Source organism: Peromyscus leucopus, chromosome 14, assembly GCF_004664715.2.
Source record: "Peromyscus leucopus breed LL Stock chromosome 14, UCI_PerLeu_2.1, whole genome shotgun sequence".
In the NCBI taxonomy this organism is placed as follows: Eukaryota; Metazoa; Chordata; class Mammalia; order Rodentia; family Cricetidae; genus Peromyscus; species Peromyscus leucopus.
The window spans coordinates 72,789,540-72,811,833 of record NC_051075.1 but is presented as its reverse complement, the minus strand read 5'-3'; the positions used below and the strand labels follow the sequence as shown (position 1 = coordinate 72,811,833).

Genomic DNA, 22,294 nt, shown 5'->3' with positions numbered 1-22,294 from the left:
GTGGTCCATCTTCCCATGATGCACGTTCTCAGAGGCTGCACCGGGAGACTGTCTGCTGTGCCTCACTTTGTTCACAAAGCAGTTCATTTGTTGTACACTGCTCTGGTACCCACAAGTGACTATACCAGAAGGCTTTAAGAAAAGTCCCCTTGGGGCTGGAGAGATGGCTCAGTGGTTACGAGCACTGGCTGCTCTCACAGAGGACCCTGGTTCCATTCCCAGCACCCACATGGCAGCTCACAACTGTCTGTAACTCCAGCTCTAAGAGTTCTGACACCTTCACACAAACACACATGTAGGCAAAACACCAATGCATATAAAATAAAACTAAATAAATAATTTTTGAAAGAATTTAAAAATAAAATAAATTTTTAAAATGTAGTAAAAGCTCCCTCTGTGTCATCTTAGAAATTGGTTTAAAATCTATATAAATCACTAAATGAATGATTCAGTTCAAACCAAAACCATGTTTTTCCACCTCATCATATCCACAGCCCTGACCGGCTCCTCTGCACTCTAAACTTACTGGGGATTAAGTAATTACTTGTTCCAGTACAAACAGTTTCCTGCCAAACTATAATTAAATCAGCAAAGAACTTCTTCACTTCTTCTGCTAAACTTCATCAGGAACAATCTGAAAGCAATATATCTAGATACAACTCTCTCATAATTAAGCAAGCTAATCAGAAGCTGATGGATGCCTCTGAGCAGTGCTCAGGAAGCATGTGAAAGTCATCTGCAGAGACCAAGTCCATAGAGCCACATGCCACCAAGAGGGGTACCCATTGTTCCCACAAATGTACAAGTGAGACAAACCTGTACAATCATCAGTAAAGCTGGGCATGGTGGCCCACACCTTTAATCCCAGCACTCGTGAGGCAGAAACAGAAAAATCTCTGAGTTCGAGGCCAGCCTGGTTTACAGAAAAAGTTCTAGAACAGCCAGAACTACACAGAAAAACCCTGCCTCAAAACCTCCCACCATCCCCCCAAAAAAGAAACAGTCAGTAATAACCAATACTGTCTGACATAAAAACGCACAGTACAGACAAACCCTGGGATCCCACTGGGGCACCAGACAGTGTTCTGGTTTCAGCGGAGATCCACTATCAAACAAAGTACAGCAAGTACCCATGGCTAGATGGTACCTTTTGTAACATGGACCCATGAGTATCAAACTGAGACTACAGAAGGCAGTCTGGAGCTGACAACCCAGAACTCCATAGATTTCTTCCTAAAAGCACTAAGCTGAGCAAACGTGATGGGTCTTCACCGACTGTCACACCTACAGTGCTTCACACCTAAGCTGGAAAGAGCTAAGTGACAACTCACACTGCAAGTTCTGGGAAAGGGAGGTGGGTATGTGCAGGAGAAAAAATGTTTTCTAGTCCCATTTTTCACTTGTATTAGAAAATTAACATTTGACTATAAAAATTTTGTAGGGTAAAATATTTAAAACACAGTATATGTACTTCTTCAACTTGTATTTCTTTAGCTCACTTCTAAAAGGGCTGCATTAACAGCAGAACTCTCGTGTAACTGAGAACACACAACATGGAAAATTCAAGCCACTCCTTGCAACCACCTTCCCCTCAGAAGGGAGGGTTCTGCCAGGCCTCTAAGCCCACTTCTCCTTCTAACTTGATGTGGGCAGGAGATAATCTACCCGAGGTTCCTACAGGTCTCCCAGAACCAATTCCCCAGCGAGGAGCCCACTGCAGAAACACAACCGTCCACTACACTCTTCTTCCCAGGTCAGAGTGGGACAGAGCAAGCTTGAGATGCTGCCTCTAGGGAGGAGCCCCACTCCTCACCTTAACCCAAGGGAAAATGCTAAAATTTGCTTTCTTTGGGGAAAGCAAATGCTAAAACCCTCTCGACGATTAGCAACTCAAGTACATTACTAATATTTCACAGAGTAGATTTTTAAAAAGAACTTAGACATGCTATACCTTTCCTAAAACCAACTGTAAACTGTCCATGGTTATTCTTCTGGGGAATCCTAGTTAAATCTATCAATATCTTCCCAGAACAGCTACTGAGCATTGGTTCTGATCCATCCTTGGGGCCCAGCTCTAAGGAGGATCTCCTCAAATATGCTATGCAAATGATAACAACTATAGAATGAAAATGTATCAGTAGTGTGCTATAGTCATTTAAAAAATCATGAAAGAACTTTTCACTCTATGAAAACAGCTTTTTATAAGAAACACACAAAACACTTAAGCCATAAAGAAAAGTGGTAAATTGACAAAATAAAAATGGAAATTCAACCACAGGTTATAAAAAACAAAAAGAGAAGCACCACGAACTCAAAAGACAAATGAAAACTATCTGCAAAACACAACAAAAGGTTTCTTTCGCATTATTCAAAGAACCCTTTAGATTATAAGGAAAACTAGACAAAAGCCAACAGGAAAAGAAAGGAAGTGACAAGGACGGGCGATTCACAGACGCAGCACAGCTGGCTTTAAGAGCAGCTCCTACAGGCATTTCAGAACTGAAGAGCAGAAAGTGACACAGTACCCAGCCACACGATACTCACCCCCTCAACAGCTGCCAACGCGGGGTCTACTCCTCCAGCTCCTCCTAAAGCCATCTTAAAGGAAGCTGTAGACATCATAGCCCTTCATAGGGAAACATCCTCCATCTATCATTACCTAACAAAATTAATCATTTCTCAATCATATCTAAGGGCCCCAGCCTCCCCACTGTCTCCAAATGAATCTTTTTACATGGTGACTCTGCTACTCAGGACCCAAAAGCTAATCCTGATCTGAGTGCCACCTCCCTATGCCTTCCTTCACCCTCTGTTGTCTGTCCTGTAAAAAGCCATGAATTTGAATTTGTTGAATGTGGCCCTATAATGTTCCTGTAGTTTTCTGTTTTGGCTGCTGGGCTTAAATTGTGCTTCTTCTGGTACTGTCATTCACTGCCAAAGGCTGCCATGAACACACTGCAGTTAAAGTAAGTTACTGCTCTTGCAGGGAGGGGCACAGTGAGCACAGACAGAAGTTACTGGAGTCTCAGGACTCAGCATTGGAGATTCTCTGCACTGGCTGCTGTCAGCAGAAATGAATCAGCTTCACCACTCTGGATCTGCAGTGTGCAAAGCGGTAGCCACGCCCTTGGCTGGGGATTCAGTAGGCAGCAGCAACCATGGTTTTGTCTCCCTGTAAGTGCAAGCAAGCTCCAGAAGTTCAGGAATGTCCTTTCCTTTTTACCACGTTCAATCTGTAGCCTGCGGTTCACATGCACCTAGGGTAGCTGTGAATGTGACCCAAAACACAATCACAAACTTCCTTAAAACATAAGATTTATTTGCAACTTCTTTTGTACCTCAACTGAGTGGTTCTCCAGCATGAACTCTGTTGTTAAAAGGAAAATGCAAACTCCTGTATCATGCCAGAAGAAAAGAGCCATCTTCTGCTATGGGACAGGAGAAAAACCAAATTAATTAAGGGACTATTCTATTACTAATCTCAACTCTTTGATTCTATTCTGATTCTTTAAACTTTTCTTAAAGTATAAATTTTATATCAAAATTTACAAGATTAATATATATAGAGATATATATATATACATTTTAAACTTTGTTAAGATATGAATGGCCATATAGAGTACTAATTCTAGAAAGAAAAAAGGCTTCAATTAGCTGCATATATATGTCTTTGTGTTCGAGTCTCTTATCAGCTTTCTGCAGGAAATCACGGCCAGGCCTAACATCAACTGAAGTCTCCATGAAGAAGATGGGGCCCCACAACAACAACAATTCCACGTGGACAATAATAATATCATTAAGCTGACAAACATCTACAGATCAGGTTTGAACTACAAAGTGCTCAGAGCAATTTTGAGAGGGCTAGCTGAGATGATCCAGTCTCAAAGACTACTTGAATAAGGACTTGAGTTCAAACCCTGAACTTTGGCATTATACACAGACTGGATAATGAAGGATATAGTTACCTTTCCTAGAATTTGACAATTAACCTAAATTTTTTCTTTTCAAGATAAAGATACCTTCGCCCATACCAAGCAGGAAGCAATTTTAAGAATACGACGCCCACATTCCCAAAGAGGTGGTGTAGGGCGGGTGGTTTTTTTGGTCTTTTAATAGGTTTGGGGTCTGGGATAATTTTCATTGTTTACGGGGGTTGGTTACAAGTTGTTGTCAAGGGTAAAGAAAAGGGCTAAACAAAGGAGATTAGATTTAAGGTTCTTGTTTTAAAAAGAAAAAAGAAAAAGACAATTACTAGTTTTAAATACTTTACATTGGATTGGATTGTTTTATATTGTATACAAATTATATATATTGAAATTGATATTGTTAGAAAATGCTATATGTATATTTCTAATTAATTGTATTTATAATGTTCATTTAACAATGTAATGCAATTTTCTGATCCTTGAATGTTATGATTACCAACTATTAGGATATAAAGAAATGAAAGTTAGTAGTTAGACATTACAATAGAACTTGTAGTCATATTAGGTATGTTTTCAAAATTGAGCAGATATATTTTAGATAGACAAGTCATCTTCAAACCCTTCAGAGATCTACAGAATATGGCATTTAAAATGTTTTAATAACTTAGAAAATTTTTCTTTTTTGTTATGACTATGAGACATGTCGGCTCCTGGCAGTACCAACCTACTTCAGAGAAAATATGGACATTGAAGAAACTGCATATGGAGTTAACTTTCATTGTGGCAAAAGTTAGCCACTGGACAACAAAGTATCCTCAAATCAACTGCTGACAAACAGGACAAAATGGACAGACAGGACATGAAACAAAGGACTACCGATTCTTGCCAAAACAAGTGTGGTTATGGCTTTATCAAAAGGCATCTTCTGAGGCCAGGACAATATGACACCATCCCTGAAGTGGCCTTCGCAATCCGGAAAGGTACAGTGCCCTTTTCTTCGAAGGCAGGTGAACAGGCAGTGGGCTGATGGCTTCTGCTGTGCAATGGAACAGCAGCTGAAACAGTTATTCTTGAAGAGTAACTAACCTCATACTCTGACATTTAATAGAGGGATGTGGAGAAGAAGGGGATACTGAGATGAAGCCATATATACACAGCCAAGAAGAATGGACAGCTGAATTAAAAAAAACATCAACAATTTCCAGAATTTAAAATCCTGAATCATGACAGGACACTAGTGGAATTCAGGTGTTTTTCGTACATGGACTGCTCTCACCCAATGTGAGGTCGAACTATTGACCTTGTGTACATCCTACTTCACAAATGAGTCTGTCAGATACACTAAGCCTATAGGCTGAAGATGATGCCCCAACACTGTGGAGAAACCTCAGGTAACTGCCCAGGCAGCTGGCTGTTTCTGTCAACTCACATTTTTTTTGGAAGCTGCTTGCATGCACTTCTTGTTTTTATTTTTGTTAAGTAATATTATTTTCCTTCTTGGATCTCTGAGAGAGTTGAAGATTAGTTAGTTATAGTTGAAGACTAGTTAGGATAGAAAGTGAATTAGGTACATTTTGGACTTACCAAAATAGGATAGATAATGGAATTATTTTCTCTGAATTTGTCAAATACAAATGGACTAGACATTGTTTAGGTATTTATTACTTGTATATATTGTATACAGTTATTGTACTTTTGTATATAGTTTTTTTTATGTTAGTTATAACCTTTTTCCTTTTTCTTTTTATTAAAATAGAAAAGGGGAAATATGGTGATATTTTATTTGTACTGAAATGTGATTTTAATTGTATGTTAATAAATAAAGTTGCCCGAGGGTCAGAGCTATTAAAGCCACCAGGCGGTGGTGGCGCATGCCTTTAATCCCAACACTTGGTAGGCAGAGCTAGGTAGATCTCTGTGTGGTTAAAGATATAGCCAGCATTGGAGACACGTGCCTTTAATCTCAATACCAACCATAGAAGACCTGGAGGTCTGTACAGACAGGCAGTGATGAGGCAGTCATGTGGTTGGGTTTACAACCAATGAGAAGGCAGAACAAAAGTCTATATAAAAAGACAGACAGAAAGTAGGTCTCTTTCAGAGAGGTCTCTTGGCTAAAGAGGCTAGCTGCAGCAGGCTTCGGGTAAGACGGTTGGTTACATCTACAGAACTCTGTAGATGATAACAGTGTCACAATACCAAGTGTGACACACTTGCTAAACTATAAAAGCCCTTCAAGTTGGTCACCATGCCCTTCTGACACAAGGCCCAGAAGCCTTGGAGAAAGATGTTCCAGGTCCCCTTCCCCACTCCTGTTCCAAACCTCAGCCACACTCTACAGGGAACCTTGTCTCTTTAGCTAAAAATGACTATTTGGAAGTCCATGCCTCCTAAGACTGTCACTGCCCTTGATGTTAGACATAATGTCATCACAATAATGCCACACTACTGTCATAACACTGTTTAATACGATCACTTCCAGGTCTTTTGAGCAGAGGGCTACAAATTGATGTTAAAGAAAAAGCACATCCCAAGTTCACAGTGGCATTTCCTATTCACATTTAAGATCAGAGTGTTCTCAGCTCATCAGACTGCACGAGCCTCACTTTTCTCCTCCGCTATAATCTTAGTTCCTAACTATTTTTATCTAACTCTAATGGGTATGTTTTTCTCTTGGAATTTTCAAAATTCTACACAACGTTTAGGAGGCCAAAGACATAGTCCAAGCCAGGTAAAGTGGGTTCAGGGGGACATTACTCCTCTCTGTCTCTCTCCTTACAGAACACACTGTTCAGCATCACTGCTAGAGAACAGGTAGAGTGCATTACTTATCTGCTGCTTCACATGACTTCTTTCATTACCAATACATCCTGAACGCTTGCAGCAAACAAGCTCAATACAAATACAAATACAAATTAAAATTATTGTCAAGTTGATGGCTTCAGCTACAGATTACTCAAATCAAATTGAATAATTACAGATTATTCAAAGTCAGAAAATACACTGGGTTGCTAAGAGTATAAGAAAAAGGGTACATCGATTTGGCATTATCTATCAAATCTGTAAATCATAACATCTTTGGTACCTCAAGTTCACTTCCAGCAATCATCCTATCTGTTCAACTGCAGCCCCATAACAAAAGACCAGAAACACCCTCAGCTTACAGCACAGGGAATTTAGCAATGGAACATAATTTTTTTTTTTTTTTTTTTAATTTTTGAGACAGGATCTCACTATGTAGCCTCAAACTCACAGAGGCCTGCCTGCCTCTACTTCCACAGTGCTGGGATTAAAGGCATGTATCAACCACTACTCCTGGCCAGAAAACAATTTTGGAAATAAGGTGGCTCTACATAAACAGCCAGGGTGACCTAAAGAGAAGCTCTAAGTGAGAAGTACCAGAGTGTCTTTGTGCACCCTACTCACATAAAGCAGACAGCGACCAGAGTGCTGCAGATACTGGGATGTGTGTGACGGGCACCTCCAGGAGCTCTGAATAACTGTGTCAATGTGTGCACATATAATGAATTAATAACAGAATGCCTTAGAGGTAGGAAGGTTAGTTCTTCATTCTTTAAACATTTATAACTCACCTTATTGTGTACCTGTATTAATTTTTAAAGTAAGCTAATTTTAAAGAATTCTTCATGAACAGTAAATCTTATTAATGTCAACTGAAGCTTTTCAGTGCTCTTCATCTGGAACTTGCCAATGCTTCTGTACAGCAGAACCTCATGAATCAGCCCTGCACACAGCCCCAAGTTACATCACAATCAACGCATCAACTGTAGAAAAAAACTCAGCACCTCCCCCAAAAACACAATCATACCTTCATGCTTTTATAATAATACCTAAGTCACTCTTTACAGAACAATACTTACTCTAGCTTGAAAACAGTCATATATCTCTTGAAGACTAGCAACTGAAATTGAACATTGACATAATGTTCCTACATTAGTATCATCAGTTATTTTTGCTCAATTAATCCTAAATGAGTAAAAATATGAATGAATGAGTCTATAGTGCGAAGACTCAATTACCCATTAATTACAACACACAGCTCTTACATACAAATGAATGTAACTAAAACCATCACTGTTAAGCGACTATATACCAGGCTGTATATTGAGTGACTTAAACACATTATCTCTGATTTTATAACAGCCACAAAATGTAAGTACTACAATAAGTGTACATACAGGGAAAATGCTTAAGTGAAATGAAGTAATTTGCCCATGGCCTCAGAACTAAGTAGCAAAGCAAACTACCTATACAAAGTGTTCACTGTTGCAAAAGCTACCTTCCTGAGACTTAAGGAGTATATACTGCAGAACATGTCTTTTGCAAAAAATTACTCTAAAGGTGATAAAAAATACTCCCTTTAATGGCTAACAATATTACTATACACTTAAATACCAAAAAACTACTTGGGCAAACAAGAGCATGCGCCACACTGCTACAAGTTCACTTCCAGGAACTGACTGCAGGGGGGGTGGGGGGTGGACATGACAGCAAAAGCAGGTGATATAATCAGAAAGATGCTACTTTAGAATCACTCTATTACCAGGCACAGACAGAGCTTGTGCCTGTGGGAACAGCTACTTAGAAAGTTAAAACAGAGGAATCACATGGGCCAAGAAGTGTGAGGTCAGCCTCAGCTACAAGAAAATCATATGTGTCAGTGTGTGTACCCATGTGTCCATGTATGTGTGAATATACTGACAGAAATTTTGTTGGCATAATACTACACAGGATATAAAGAAAACAATTCACCAATCAACATGGTATCTTAAGACTATATTCCAGAGTCAGATTCTTCAGCAACCCACCATGGAAATGACATCATTTTATGTTAACATCTAAAAAGCCCTAACAAAACTGAGTCACATCAGCTTACCTACTAAGAAAGCAGTGTTGCCAGGTATGGTGCATGCCTCTAAACCCAGCACTCCAGAGGCAGAAGCAGGAGAGCCTCTGTAAGTTCAGATGGTCTACATAGCAAGTTCTAGGCCAGCTAGAGCTACACAGTGAGACCCTGTCTGAAAAGACAGAGAGAAAGAGCAAGAGAGAGAAAAAGAACAAGAATGCTCACAAGCATGTGAGCACATTGCATGTGTCAATCTCAAAGCTGGGACCCCCACCTTACTGAAAAATCCCTTGAGTTTAATAAATGAACCTATTGACAAAAAAACCAATAGATACTTCTAAGAATGTGCTGATACATCCCCAGTTCTCCTCCAGCACCCCCAGGAGCTCAGTCAACAGTCCACTTCTCCAGTTCTTTTTTCTCCTATAAAATGAGCAACTTGAAATAAAGTCTAAGCCAGGTGTTCTACCTCCCGTCTGAATAAGGAATGGCAGTTTGTTCTAGAAGCAGTTGTGAACCGCAGCGGTGCTATCACAATGACCAGCAGGTGTGCATTTCTAATCTGAGGGACCCAGGGTTCGTCCCAGAGGACTGCTGGTCTAATCTGAGGACCCAGAGCTGTGTGCTGCCATTACAGTGTCAAAAGCATGTACCCAGCCTAAGAATTCTCTTAACTGCCTGCTACTACAGATTGAACACTCCCTGAACAGAATGGAAGAAAAACAAAAAGAAAAATGTTTTTGGATTGAAAGTAAATCAATGTGCCGGGTGGTGGTGGCACACTCCTTTAATCCCAGCATTCAGGAGGCAGAGGCAGACAGATCTCTGTGAGTTCGAGGCCAGCCTGGGCTACAGACTGAGTTCCAGGACAGTCCGGGCTATCACACAGAGAAACCCTGTCTCAAAAACAGAAGGAGAGATTGGGGGGGGGGGTAGAGAGAGAGGGAGAGAGAATGAGAATAAATCAATGTGAACACTGAAACATTAAAAAATTCAATAAAAAAATTAAAAGTGAGCTGGGTGGTAGTGGCGCACGCCTTTAATCCCAGCACTCGGGAGGCAGAGCCAGGCAGATCTCTGTGAGTTCGAAGCCAGCCTGGGCTACCAAGTGAGTTCCAGGAAAGGCGCAAAGCTACACAGAGAAACCCCGTCTCGAAAAACCAAAAAAAAAAAAAAAAAAATTAAAAGTGGGCAAAGGATTTGAATAAACATTTCCTGACCACAGACACGCAAGTAGCCTAACAAGCACAAAAAATGGTACGTAGCAGATCATCACCAGGGGATGAAAACAAAGGGTACAACCTACTTCTCCGCTGCCACCCTCCGGACACCGCCCACCACTGGACTGGCTTATACAGACTGAGCTATGCTCAGCAGAGACTCCCGCGGTTCTGCATCGGCACTGGCAAGCTCCATTCCTACTGCACACCACACAAACATACTTCTGAGTACCCAGGTCTAAGAGTGAAAGGAATCAGTGAGGATTCCAATCTGGATGCAGGAGAGTTGTCTCCAGAGTACCTTTGGGACCACAAGGTAGCAAAAAACCAACAGAAGAGGACACACAGAACACTGACTGGTAGACAGGAAGTAACTAGAGTTTCAATTCACCCAAAACTGGTCCAAGACTGAAAAGGCAAGCCACACTCAGAATGTATAAAACTCCAGCATTTCAGTGAGACAACTCACTAAAACGGGAGAAAGACCATTTCTTTATTCATTTGTTAAGTGTTTAGCTGCTTGGGCACAGTGACTGAGGCAGGAGGGTTGCTGCAAGGTTCAGGCCAGCTTCAGCCATAAGGTGATCAAAAGAAAGTATTTAGCTAACTGCAGCATGTGGAGGCAGGAGTGACTGGTAAGTGGAACTCACATATGCTAGTAGGAAGGTTAGTTGGTGCGACCACTTTGGAAAACTGGCAATATGCTAGGATCTACACTAAAGGTATCACACATTATAATCATCTATTCTAGATATACACCCAAATAAAATAAGTGTGCCAAAACATAAAAGCATGCATATTTATCGTTATAAATGGTTATTATACTATAAAAGACAATCACTGAGCTAAGAAATATGTACAGATTTACTGGCTTTGCCTCTGTTGTTGGAAGCTTACTTAGTCTGGCTGTGGGATTCATTAAGATTTCTTGTTTTGGGAGACAAGAAGATTATCACTCCTGCAGGAACAACTCTGTAAAGGAAAACTGTCCACAGCCAAGGCTTCTGTTCTTCCAGGGATCTTTGAAGAAAGTCTGACTCAGAACTAATAGTTTCTTTTAAAGAGTCCTCCTTTGGTTCTAAAGAGCTCCTTCTGGTCCAAAAAGCAGATCACACAAGGGCTGGGAACGTAGCTCTGTGGTGGAGGATTTGCCTCCCATGCACAAGGCCCCATGTTAGATCCCCAGCACCACAGGGGTAAAGGGATCAATACTCTAGCAGTTTGCCATTTTGCAACGTAATCACACTGGCCCTCTTTCTGTTTAAGAATGGTTATAGGTCAGATGGCAAATCACTGGTAGACGTCTGAGAAAACCATATACCACACTTCTAATAACTGCAGCTTGCGTCCTCTCACCATCTCTCTCTCTCTCTCACCACCCAGCCAAGAAAGACTCCAACTTACCAAGGCTTTCCTCTGTAACGACTAGATACCTTCATCTACTTCCAGAAGAACCTACAATCTTGGAGTAGTCTATACTTCTCGGGCTCATTAGGCCTTAATGGTCTGTCTGTCTGTCTCCGTAAAGAAACTATTACAAAGCCACTTTACTACAGCCATGCATTCTCTATTCCAACGTTACAGTTAAAGCAGAATGCAGCAACCATGCCCTCTGTTCTAAGTCAAGAACCCACTACAGGACTGAGCAGTCTGGCAGCTTACAAACTATCTACATCTCATCCTCTTTCCATTGCTGTCTTTCCTGGTCTCCCAGGTACCTCTCTGTCCAGCTGCCTGTTCACATTAAGACTCCCCAGGCTTCTCTCCTCAGTCCTCCTCTCAATCTGCAGGCGTGTGTGCATAGGATTTTTTCTTGTATTTCCAGTCTCAGCTGACAGTATTATCACATACTTAGGCATTATCACATACTTAAGAATGAAACATCCAATCTGACCAAGAGTTGGGATTCTAAAATATCTAAAAATGTCAAAGTTAGCTAAGTTCAATAAAAGTAAATTTAACAGAATAAAACATAAGCTCCCACATTTGCAGCCCAAAACTAATTCAGAACCCCAGCAAAGAGCCAACTGGGTATAAAGGAGACTTACTGAGCTCTAGGCTGTATGCACACTGTTGTGAGAAGGCAGCAAATATTAACCAGTGTGGTATGTGGGGAAAGCCAACACCCACCCCTGACCCGATTAAGGGGCTACATCTACAAGACATGCAACTCCAGGTCCTTGGCACCAAGCCATACCTGGAGAGTTGATTGCACTTGAGACACTCGAGCTTAAAAACAGGAAAAGCCACTGGTGAACAGACATGGAGCCAGGCCATGTAACCAAGACTTACAAACTGGAGGTGTTTCCATTCAGAATGACGGAGAACACCCAATCTTGTTTGAAGAGGGGTTCTGCTGGTTCCAAAAGACAGAACAGTATAGGTTTCCACAGATGATAAGAATTTTCTTACAGTTCCAATTCAAAGGACTGTAGGCTGTCTCTAGAGTAGGGGTTCTCAACTAAGGATGACTTTGTCCCTCTGGCTGCCACACATCCTACAATACAGAGAGGCTCCAACCAAAGACTGAACCATCTAAACAGTCAACAACCCAGGGTTGAGAAGCGCTGCACTGAATGTGACAAGCTTGCTGTCACTGGAGTTCCCTACCATGCACACCAGAAAATGTCTAGGGAAGGTCAAAGATAGAAAGAACTGAGTTGAAAAATATATACACTATTTCCATGACTTAAAAAATGAAAACTCCCTTCCAGTGTACTCACAATGATCAATGCACGAGTCCAAGACTCACAGAGTGTTCACATATTTCATATCAGGTACATTTCATATATTCTCACATCCAAATATAAGCTCAGAACCACTTGATCTTGAGATGATGTTGAATTAGGTTGTCCTAATGTCACAATCAGGGTCAATACTTGATCTATGAAATTAGATCCTATACATATCCTGTACACATATAGGAACAAATTACTCTGGAAGCTTTCGTGCTCCAGGAAACAAAGCCACATTCATTCCAGAAGTATCAGGACAATTTCTAAACAGGTTTACCCTCATTACAAACCTCTCTGGCAAGAAGAAAGAGGAAAGGATTATTTGAAGTATTGCTGTGATGAAGGAGACACAGTTATCCTGACTGTCCCCAATCGCCTACTTCTGTAAGAGCCAGGGAGCTCTTACAAACCCGTGCAATCTCAGTCAGAGCTGGGATTAATGATGACATCCCTTTATCCACAGGCGTGAAAGCTCAGGATGGACAGACGTTTGAACATTCCAACTGGGAATCCTGCCCTTAACAAATACACTAGATGCAGATACATGGTTTCTTGGCTGCCTGTACTCACACCCATCTGTCGGGATGGCAGTGTGCCTGCTCACATGTTGGTCAAACTGTCACTAGGGCATAGGTGCCAAGCAATGATAGTTTTAAATGGGCAGCTTGCACAGCACTGTAAGAGCCTGCTCTTCTGGAGGGGGAAGTTCTGTGACAGTACTACGGGAGAGTCACAATCAGGAGAGTAACGCTCTTAGCAGTCTCCGCATATAAGCAGATGGGAGCTGGACTGTAGAAGGGAATCCGACTAAGTCAGTCGGCAGAAAGGCACTGCGAGCACAGGTGAGCAGATGCAGAGCTCCGCTCTGCCCACCCTGCATCCGTACACACCATCCTGTCTCTTATGCAGGAAAAGCCTTTATTCAACAAGTCATCACTTTTAAAACAATGGAATGCTGTTTTCCATTCTAAATAAAGCAAAAACTGCACTGTTTTCTAACATTATGTAAGTTCTGTTCGTTAGCTGGTTACTTTTAAAGTGACAGAGTCTGATGTATATATTCAACATGACCTTTTAAATGCAGGAAACAAATGAGATTCCTGCTGGTGAGCAGGAGGGGACAAGGTATAATTTGTACGAGAAAAGAAATCAAGAACTTTAGTGGGTGAGACACAGAAGCCAAGTAGTTTCAGTCAGAAATTCAAAGCTTAGGACTATTCCCTATCACACCCGACCAGGAGCAAAGTACCCTAACCCAGTTACCATCCTACTGGTAAAGATCTTTCAGATGAAAGCATCTTCCGAAGACCAAATCACATCACAACACTAGGAGCCACTGTTCTTCATTTGGTCCTCACAATCTGAAAGAGCAGCTGAGCATCACCACCCTCGGAACAGGTCAGGACACACTGACAGGTCAGGACACACTGACAGAACACCTGAGGCCCCTCTCCATCACCAAATAGATCTGGTTCCACCTACTTTTCTCAGTGGATCTCTTTACCACTCTTTCATCACCGCTGTGATTCAACTCTTGAACCCTATTCAGATTTAGTCCAAAAGTCATCTACACAACAAGCCAATGCAATCTATTCTTCTTTCTATGCGCAATTTGCAAAAGGTAGCACTGAAGAGTCTGCAAGTCCAGATTTGTCAACACCAATCACTGAAGACAACAAGAGTCTAAAATGTACCATTAGTCTTGGTTATATTCTGGATAACTGCCTCTCAAAAGCCCTGGGGTACAGGCTTAGGCACCAGTCCATGGCAATGCTGAGAGGTGCTGAGACCATTAGGAGGTGGGATCTAAAAAAGGTCACTGAAAATGTGCCCTTAAAAGTGATACTGTCCCGGGTGGTGGCGCACGACTTTAATCCCAGCACTCGGGAGGCAGAGGCAGGTGGATCTCTGTGAGTTCGAGGCCAGCCTGGGCTACAGAGTGAGTTCCAGGACAGGCACCAAAGCTACACAGAGAAACCCTGTCTCGAAAAACAAAACAAAAACAAAAAAGTGATACTGCCCCCTCTGCAACCCACAGAACCAGGGAGGCTATATATATAGCAGGGGGGACTCTAGGATGACTGTGGCTTGTAATAAGTTTTGGTTTTACTCAACTACTGGGCAAGCCTCAATCAAACATTTCACAATTAGGATAAGAATTCGTACTGTATCAAGCTGATAATAGAAAAATAAATTTAAAAAGGGGGGGGGGATACTGTTCCCCCCCCGTTTTTCTCTGTTCCCTGAACACTAGGAGATGAACAACTTCCTCCATCACACACTCTTGCCATGATGTTCTTCTCTGCCATGACCCCAAAGTAACAGGCCAGCCAACAATGAGCTAGCACCTTGTGAGCCAAAGTAACCTTTCCTCCCTGTAAGCTGAGTATTCTATCCCCATGACAGAAAGCTAATACACTCCTAGGAATACTACAGATTAACAACATTATGAAACATCACTCTCTCAGCTTTCTAGTGGACCTCTGTCACACAAAGTGGTAAATTAACAGTCATGGTCATCCCTGGGCCTCCTTCACATGGCCCTAAAAGACTTCTCTTAGTTTCATCCCCTGCTCAAACTTCCACCTAGTCAGCTGTTTCTATTCACCAGCTAACCTCCAGCCTTAAACTGCACCTCCTTCACTCCTCACTCCAGAGTACCCAGTTCCTACCTGAGACATGACTTTGCTCTACACACAGTCTCATTTTTGTCAAGACTCGGGCCATTTTCTACCTACATACATCTGTATGCACATTTACTTAACTGCTCATTCATTTCCTCCCATCTTCATTTTGATATGCAGTTTATGATCTATGGCCAACTGCCTGTTTTGCAAAGATTTTAAAAAGCCATTCTAGGGCTGGAGAGATGGCTCAGAGGTTTAGAGCACTGGCTGCTCTTCCAGAGGTCCTGAGTTCAATTCCCAGCAACCACATGGTGGCTCACTACCATCTGTAATGAGATCTGGCGCCCTCCTCTGTATACATAATAAATAAAAAATAAAAATAAAAAGCCATTCTATGGAGAAGAGGAGTCTTCAACAGATGGTTTGGGAGTAAGTGGACATCCACAGATGAAGCAAAAAGAACCAAGATTTAAACCTCACATCCTGTACAAAACACTAGCTCCAAACAGATGACAGAAACAAGAACATCAAATTGTGAACCACCTAGAAGAAAATACACAAACATCCTCCCAATCGAGGGCTAAGCACAGAATTCTGACCCCCAAGGGCGCAATCCACAAAGTAATGAACTATACCTCTTCAAAGGGAGGTGTGAGCTGTGAAAGACACTGCAGGAGAACGCAAAGACAAGCCCAGGAACTGAGAGAACATACTCACAAGCCCTGCATTTGGCAAAGATGGATCTAGAACATATTTTAAAAGCTCTAAGAAAACAAACAATCCAATTATAAAGTGGGCAGAAGACTTGAGGAGTCGCGTCCTCAGAGAAGACGTGAGAGGCAAATGAGCACAGGGGAAGATTAGCCTTCGGGAAGTGCAAATGGGAGTGAGAGCTGGATCTATCTCTCCAGGGATGGCAGGACTACGAGACAGTGCAGTTACACTGGCAAAGTTTGGCAATTCCTTAAGCTGAGCACACACCACACAACCCGACAGTTACTCCTGGGCATTTATCCTAGAAAAAAATGGAAGCTTTACACTCACACAGAAACCTGAAAATGAACACTCATAGCAGCTTTATTTACAATTACCACACCCTTCAATGGCTACATAAAATGACAGCTATATAATGGATAAGCAATTACTAAAACTAGCAAACTGACTAGTAACTAACTCATTCAAATTTCAGCTTTCATACTGTGTTTCTACACTTCATCGTGTTCAAACATCCACATAACGAGCACCGCAACTGAAACACAGGACTATCCCTTCATCCAAAGAAACAGCCCTACCCTAAGCAAATACTAGCCTGCCTTCCATGTCTACACTATTGTCATTGAGAATGCTACAAAAAACAGCTTTGGCTGGCCACTTTCTAAGTCTGAGCTCCTACACATTTGGAGGAAGGAAGCTGCTGCTCCTCTGAAAAGACTAGGACAGTGGAGCCAGGAGATGGCTCGGCTGGTAGGTGAGTTCAATCCCCATGACCCTCGTGGTACAGGGAAAGAATCGGCTCCCACAAGCTGTACCCTGACCTCGACATGTAGACCCATACTCACATAATAAATCAACGTAAAAACCTCAAGGTTGTTCCCCTTTTGTTTCATCTAGGGTTCTTAAGGAAAACTTCCAAGAAACCAAAACTTCACTCTGTCTCTTTTAGGTGACCAAGGCTAACTGTCAATGTGTGTTAAGAGCTGTTCACAGCTGAGCATGTCCATGGATGTACCACCTGCATACACGGCATCTTCCCCATCATGATGTGCAAGCTTCCCTCACAAGAAAGCCCCTGCTTTATCTGGGGAGAATGCGGCTTTGCAAACTGACTGCAGTGGACTGCTCCTTGCACAGAAGCCTCTTTCCAGCCCTTTAGAATGTCCTGGCTGTGCTCAGGACCCTGGCCTTCAGTTAGCTGTTTAGACTTAGCACAAAGCCGGTGAGCTCCGTGCAAACCGCTGTGTGCACCAACAGCTACTCCTTTTGTTGGGGCCTGGTGTCCCACTGTATGGCTATGCCACAGTTTTCTTCTCTGTCATCCTGAAGGTTTGGGGCTATTATAAAGTGTCTATGAGTATTAATGAAAAAGCTTTTGTACAAATGCAAGTTTTTATTTATCTAGGAAAATGTCCGAGAGTGCAACTGTGGGATCTTATGTTAAGCCTATGTTTAGATTTTGAGAAACTGCCAAATTAATTTTCAGAGTGTCTGCATATAGATATATTTTACAGACCCACTAGCAGTTCTAAGAAGATAAATTTCCAAGTCATGACTTATGAAATATATTCTGCAGGCCTGAAAAAAAATAAAACAAGGCTAAATCTCTTAAGTATTATAACCAGAATTCAGTTTTTACAAAACACAATTTAATAGCTTTTCTGGTGTCTGAGAAGACTTTTTCCCATTACCTCTAGCAGAGAATTTGTAACTATAGAGAATCTGCCCGTTGATGGCCACTGCCGTATGAAGCAATGAATTGCAGAGGCTGGGGGGCACTGACGTCTACAGCAAAAATAGTAATACTCAGTCCCCGAGACAGGCCCACACGCAGCAAGACAGAGTAAGGGCCAAAAGATGGGACTTGTCCAGCACATACTTGGTAAAATAACTTGAGAAATGCAACCTCAAGTAAAGCTGTCATTGTTCTGGTTATAACACTTCAAACTCCATATTTTTTAATCTTATGTAAAATTGAGTTATATAATGTGGTCTCTCTGAGGTTCTTAAAACAAGAAGCTACGTCTAGAGATGTAGCTGCTCACCCACCAACAGCAGCCAGCCAGCTGATTCACTGAGAAATCTGATGCACTGACAGCAATTATAAGGTCCTCGTTTTTAGTCCCATTCTGTTCCTGATACTGAGCTATGTAAGGTGCACTTTCTTCCAGTGTCAGTATGATAGCTGCTTTAAAAGTACATGGCGGAGCATTCGAAAATTTCAAACTAACTACTCTGCCATTTAATTATGACTTCCATTTAGTGTTTCTACTTAATGCATGTGGCTTACTGATATATTCATTTTCATATACATGTTTAGTACTACTCTAAATATATGTCCATCTTAATTTTTAAATCCTGAAGCACAGGTTCCCATCCTTTGGACTAGACACCCACAGAAAGACAGGAGTTGATGCAGACTCATCAAAATGCAGTCACCAGCCACCTAACAGCCTGTCAGTCAATGACTGAGTGCAGAGAAGTCCCATAAAATGATGTCACCCAGTGACACTGATGGCAGTCAATCTGTATAAGTGTACTGTGGTGTCTGCAGTTAATTCATGTAAGCATACTCTGTGATGTCTGCAGTCAACTTGTACAAGCATACTTTTTTGTTGTTGTTGATTTTGAGATAGGGTCTCACTATGTAGCTCTAGCTGATCTGGAACTATGTAGACCAGGTTGGCTCGAACTCACAGAGATCTACCTGCCTCTGCCTCCCTGGTGCTGGGATTAAAGGCTTATAAGGATACTCCTACAGTTCCACACAGTTCATCTGTATAAGTATACTTTTCAAGTTCCACACAGTCCATCTGCATAAACATACTGAGATAGCCACACACAGAAATCGGTTCTTTTTTCAAATCAAATCCTATTCATAGCATGTCTATTACAGATGTCTTTAAGGGGGGAAAAAGTCAAAAGTTAAATCTTTTGTCTTTTCTAGACATCTGTGACATTCATTTATCATTTCATTTAAGTTCTCAAAGTTAAGAAAAGCTGGCCTATTTCCTGTAAGAAATTTAATTTTAGGGCCTGTCAACATTTTAAATGCACTGCTGTTATTTTTAAAATATACACATGCATACTTGAATAAGCCTCAGCATAAGCTTTCCATATAACCATTCCCTGGGCACTAGATAACTTATTAGATGCCAGGCTCCCTACTTAACACATCAACTCCATCATCTCATTTGTTTAACAAATAGACTCTCATCATTTCTGCAATGCCAAGCATACGCAGCAGCCATTACAGTTATCAAAGTGATTTCTGTACTGGATACTAGCACTGTACCAAATCACTAATGCCTAACACACACTTGTTATCCAACTCAACCCATGTTCCTGTGTTAGCATAGACATCATCAGCAAAGCTGCGTCGCAGTGACTGCCATCTGTGGCACAACAAGAAGAGCCATTATTAAAGTGATGTCAACTTGCATTCCTTTCTACAGGTAGATGAGCATTATCTTAACTGACCAGAAATTTAATTCCCATCACAATTGTAAATTAAATTTCCTCAAACATTATGACCAGCATGTCACAAAAAAGTGAGATGCCTTTCTCTCTTTCTCTCTCTCTCTTTTTTTTTCTTTTTTCTTTTTTGGTTTTTCAAGACAGGGTTTCTCTGTGTAGCTTTGCGCCTTTCCTGGAACTCACTCTGTAACTCAGGCTGGCCTCGAACTCACAGAGACCCACCTGCCTCTGCCTCCTGAGTGCTGGGATTAAAGGCGTGTGCCACCACCGCCCTGCGAGATGCTTTTCTCTTGAACTCTTAAAAATAAGTGCTGTTCTACATTTTTATTTTTTACTGTTTTGAATTCCAGACTTAACAGATGGGCAATTCCAGTTTGAGAGAGAGAGAGAAGAATTAATTAATGAAGAGGCTCTTCAACGATCCCAAGTTTAACCACCACCTTCCCAATAGCAAAATCGTCTTTGCAAATTGTTCCAAGATCACTGGGGGAGGGAAAAGAAGAATCCATACATACATAAAGAATGGATGACTTCAAAGACAAAAAAAAAAAAAAAAAAAAAAAAAAAGAGTACCCTCCTCAGGACTCTAGCGTGTCGGTCTCTCTCCCTATCTCTCAAAAGACTCTAGAGAAGTTTTACACTGAGGCTATTTGGACTGGAAACGGTCTAAAACAAACTTTGACGATGGAGGGAACCTAAAGTTGCCTTCTGAAGACGCTGCACCGGGAAACAGGGCACCTGCGGCGGCGACCACAGAAGCAGAGACAGGAAGGAGGCAAGAAGCCGGCGGCCCGTGGGGTGCACCCCGAGGCCTCACCGCACCGCTGCTAAGGAAGGGGCAGGCTCAGCCCGGGTCCAGGTCCCTGTCACCCCTGGTCCGCCACCCTGGCCCGAGCCCCGTTTCGAGCATCCTTCCAGAACCAGGCTTCCGGCAGCTCCGCGAGCAGGCTAAGAAGCGAGGGTTCCCGGGCAGGCCCGAACCCAGCCGCGGCGCCGCCCGAGGCCTGGAAGATGCAGGCGCCGCTCTGAAGCGACACCGTAGCCATCGTCCCGCCGCCACCCCGCAGCTCCCTACCCAGAGTTGCCAACCCGCGGTCCACAGCGTAGTACGAACTTCCCGCCGCTTCCCTCGACTCGCAACTTGTCTACGGCGCTGTCCCCGCCACACCGCGCAATACTGAGCATTCCCATTGGCTGAGAGCGGCGGGAGAGGCGGGGCAAGAGGAAGGCCACGCTTCCGGGCCATCACTGAGGGCACGCCGGGAGTTGTGGTCCTTACTCTCGCTCCATGCTGGGAATTGTAGTCTTTGAGCCGCGGAGACGGGAGGGGGCGGGGTTGGGGAGGATTGGGGGGGGTCTTAAGAGCCCGAGGGCTTCTGGGAAATGTGGTTTAAGATTGCTGTCTTAACCAAATACTGTGGCTGTCAAAGCCAAAATAAAGCCGGGTGGTGGTGGCGCACGCCTTTAATCCCAGCACTTGGGAGGCAGAGTCAGGCAGATCTCTGTGAGTTCCAGGCCAGCCTGATCCAGGACAGGCACCAAAACTACGGAGAGAAACCCTGTCTCAAAAAACCAAAAGAAAAGAAAAAAAAAAAAGAAGGAAAAAAGCTGAAATAAATATTACCAGAGCTCACCGAAGCTTGATTTATTCAAAGTGTAGACAAAGAAACTTACTTCAAATTTCGAGGAGCAGGAAGCGTAGGCTTCTAGCTTCAATTTGGATCTGAGTCTTCTGAAGCCCTGGGAAAGGCTTTGTTTTTGGGTGGTGTTATTATTGTTACTGCTATTGTTTTACCAATTTAAGATAGGGGGTGGGCTTTTTGGTGTGTGTGTGTGTGTGTGTGTGTGTGTGTGTGTATGTGTGTGTGTGTGTGTGTTTTCTTTCAGACAGGAACTATGTAACGCTAGCCGTCCTGGAACTTACTAAGTAGTATAGACTGTCCTGGAACTCACAGAGATCCACCTGCCTCAGTCTCCCAAGTGCTGAGTTAAAAGTGTATGCCACCACACCAGGCCTGTGTTGTTTTCTTAAAGTGGACCCTAAAAGAAAATTGTATACGCTTTAGCCCCCACAAAATCTGAGTCGCTGCCCAGTGCGCAGTGTAGCATTGATCTTCACATCTTGAATTCGCTGCCCCAGGTACACCCACCCACCTACTCCAGCTTCTTCCCGATCTTGCCTCCTGCCCCGTGTATCTGACCCATAAAAGAATTGCATTGCATGTCCCACTGTTCACAGGCTTCTGTTGAGTTTGATCTGTGGGGGACCTTGAGAACTGAAAGAAGAAAAAAAAAAAGTCAGCTAAAGAAGGTGGTGTTTCTTCTGATTTCTCCCCAACAAGAACACACCCAGGCAGAGAAGTCCCTTAGCTGAAGGTCACTGCTCCCTGGGCCTCCCACAAGTATGCAATGAGAGCAGAACTCTGTGATTGTGTCAGGGCTGGAACTGATAACATAATGGCTGCCTCGGAGCCACAAGTTTCTGCTCCATCCTGTGTAGCTCCGACCCCACACCTTTCTCAACAGCCTCACCGAATGCAAACGCTTCTCCGCAAATCCTCTAGTAGCATCTGCTTTCTGTATACACCCTGATGGAAATGCAGGCACAAGGTGAGCTCTTGATGAACATTTGTCAGCAAAGAGGTCTCAAGATTCACACATCTCATGAGTGTGAAGTCCCACAGCAAGGCTCTGTGGTCAGAAGGCTCTGAGTGAAAGACATTCTGCA

At 42.6% G+C, this 22,294-nt stretch overlaps 1 protein-coding gene across 5 annotated transcripts in view; it reads right to left on the bottom strand.

Annotated features, from left to right (window-relative positions):
* Vrk1 (VRK serine/threonine kinase 1) overlaps positions 1-20,743 on the bottom strand; it is a 78,650-nt gene extending 57,907 nt beyond the window's left edge. For 2 of the 5 annotated variants that reach the window (XM_037210822.1, XM_037210825.1), the window contains exon 1: positions 20,656-20,743. Coding sequence is in view for 1 of the 5 variants with exons in the window: in XM_037210824.1 (XP_037066719.1) it covers positions 2,545-2,622 (78 nt within the window). In the remaining 4 variants the exon portion in view is untranslated. Of the gene's footprint in view, positions 1-2,544; positions 3,336-20,641 lie in introns of those variants that run through there. The other 3 variants (XM_037210826.1, XM_028882085.2, XM_037210824.1) reach the window with 3 other exon arrangements.
* Positions 20,744-22,294: the final 1,551 nt, after the last annotated feature.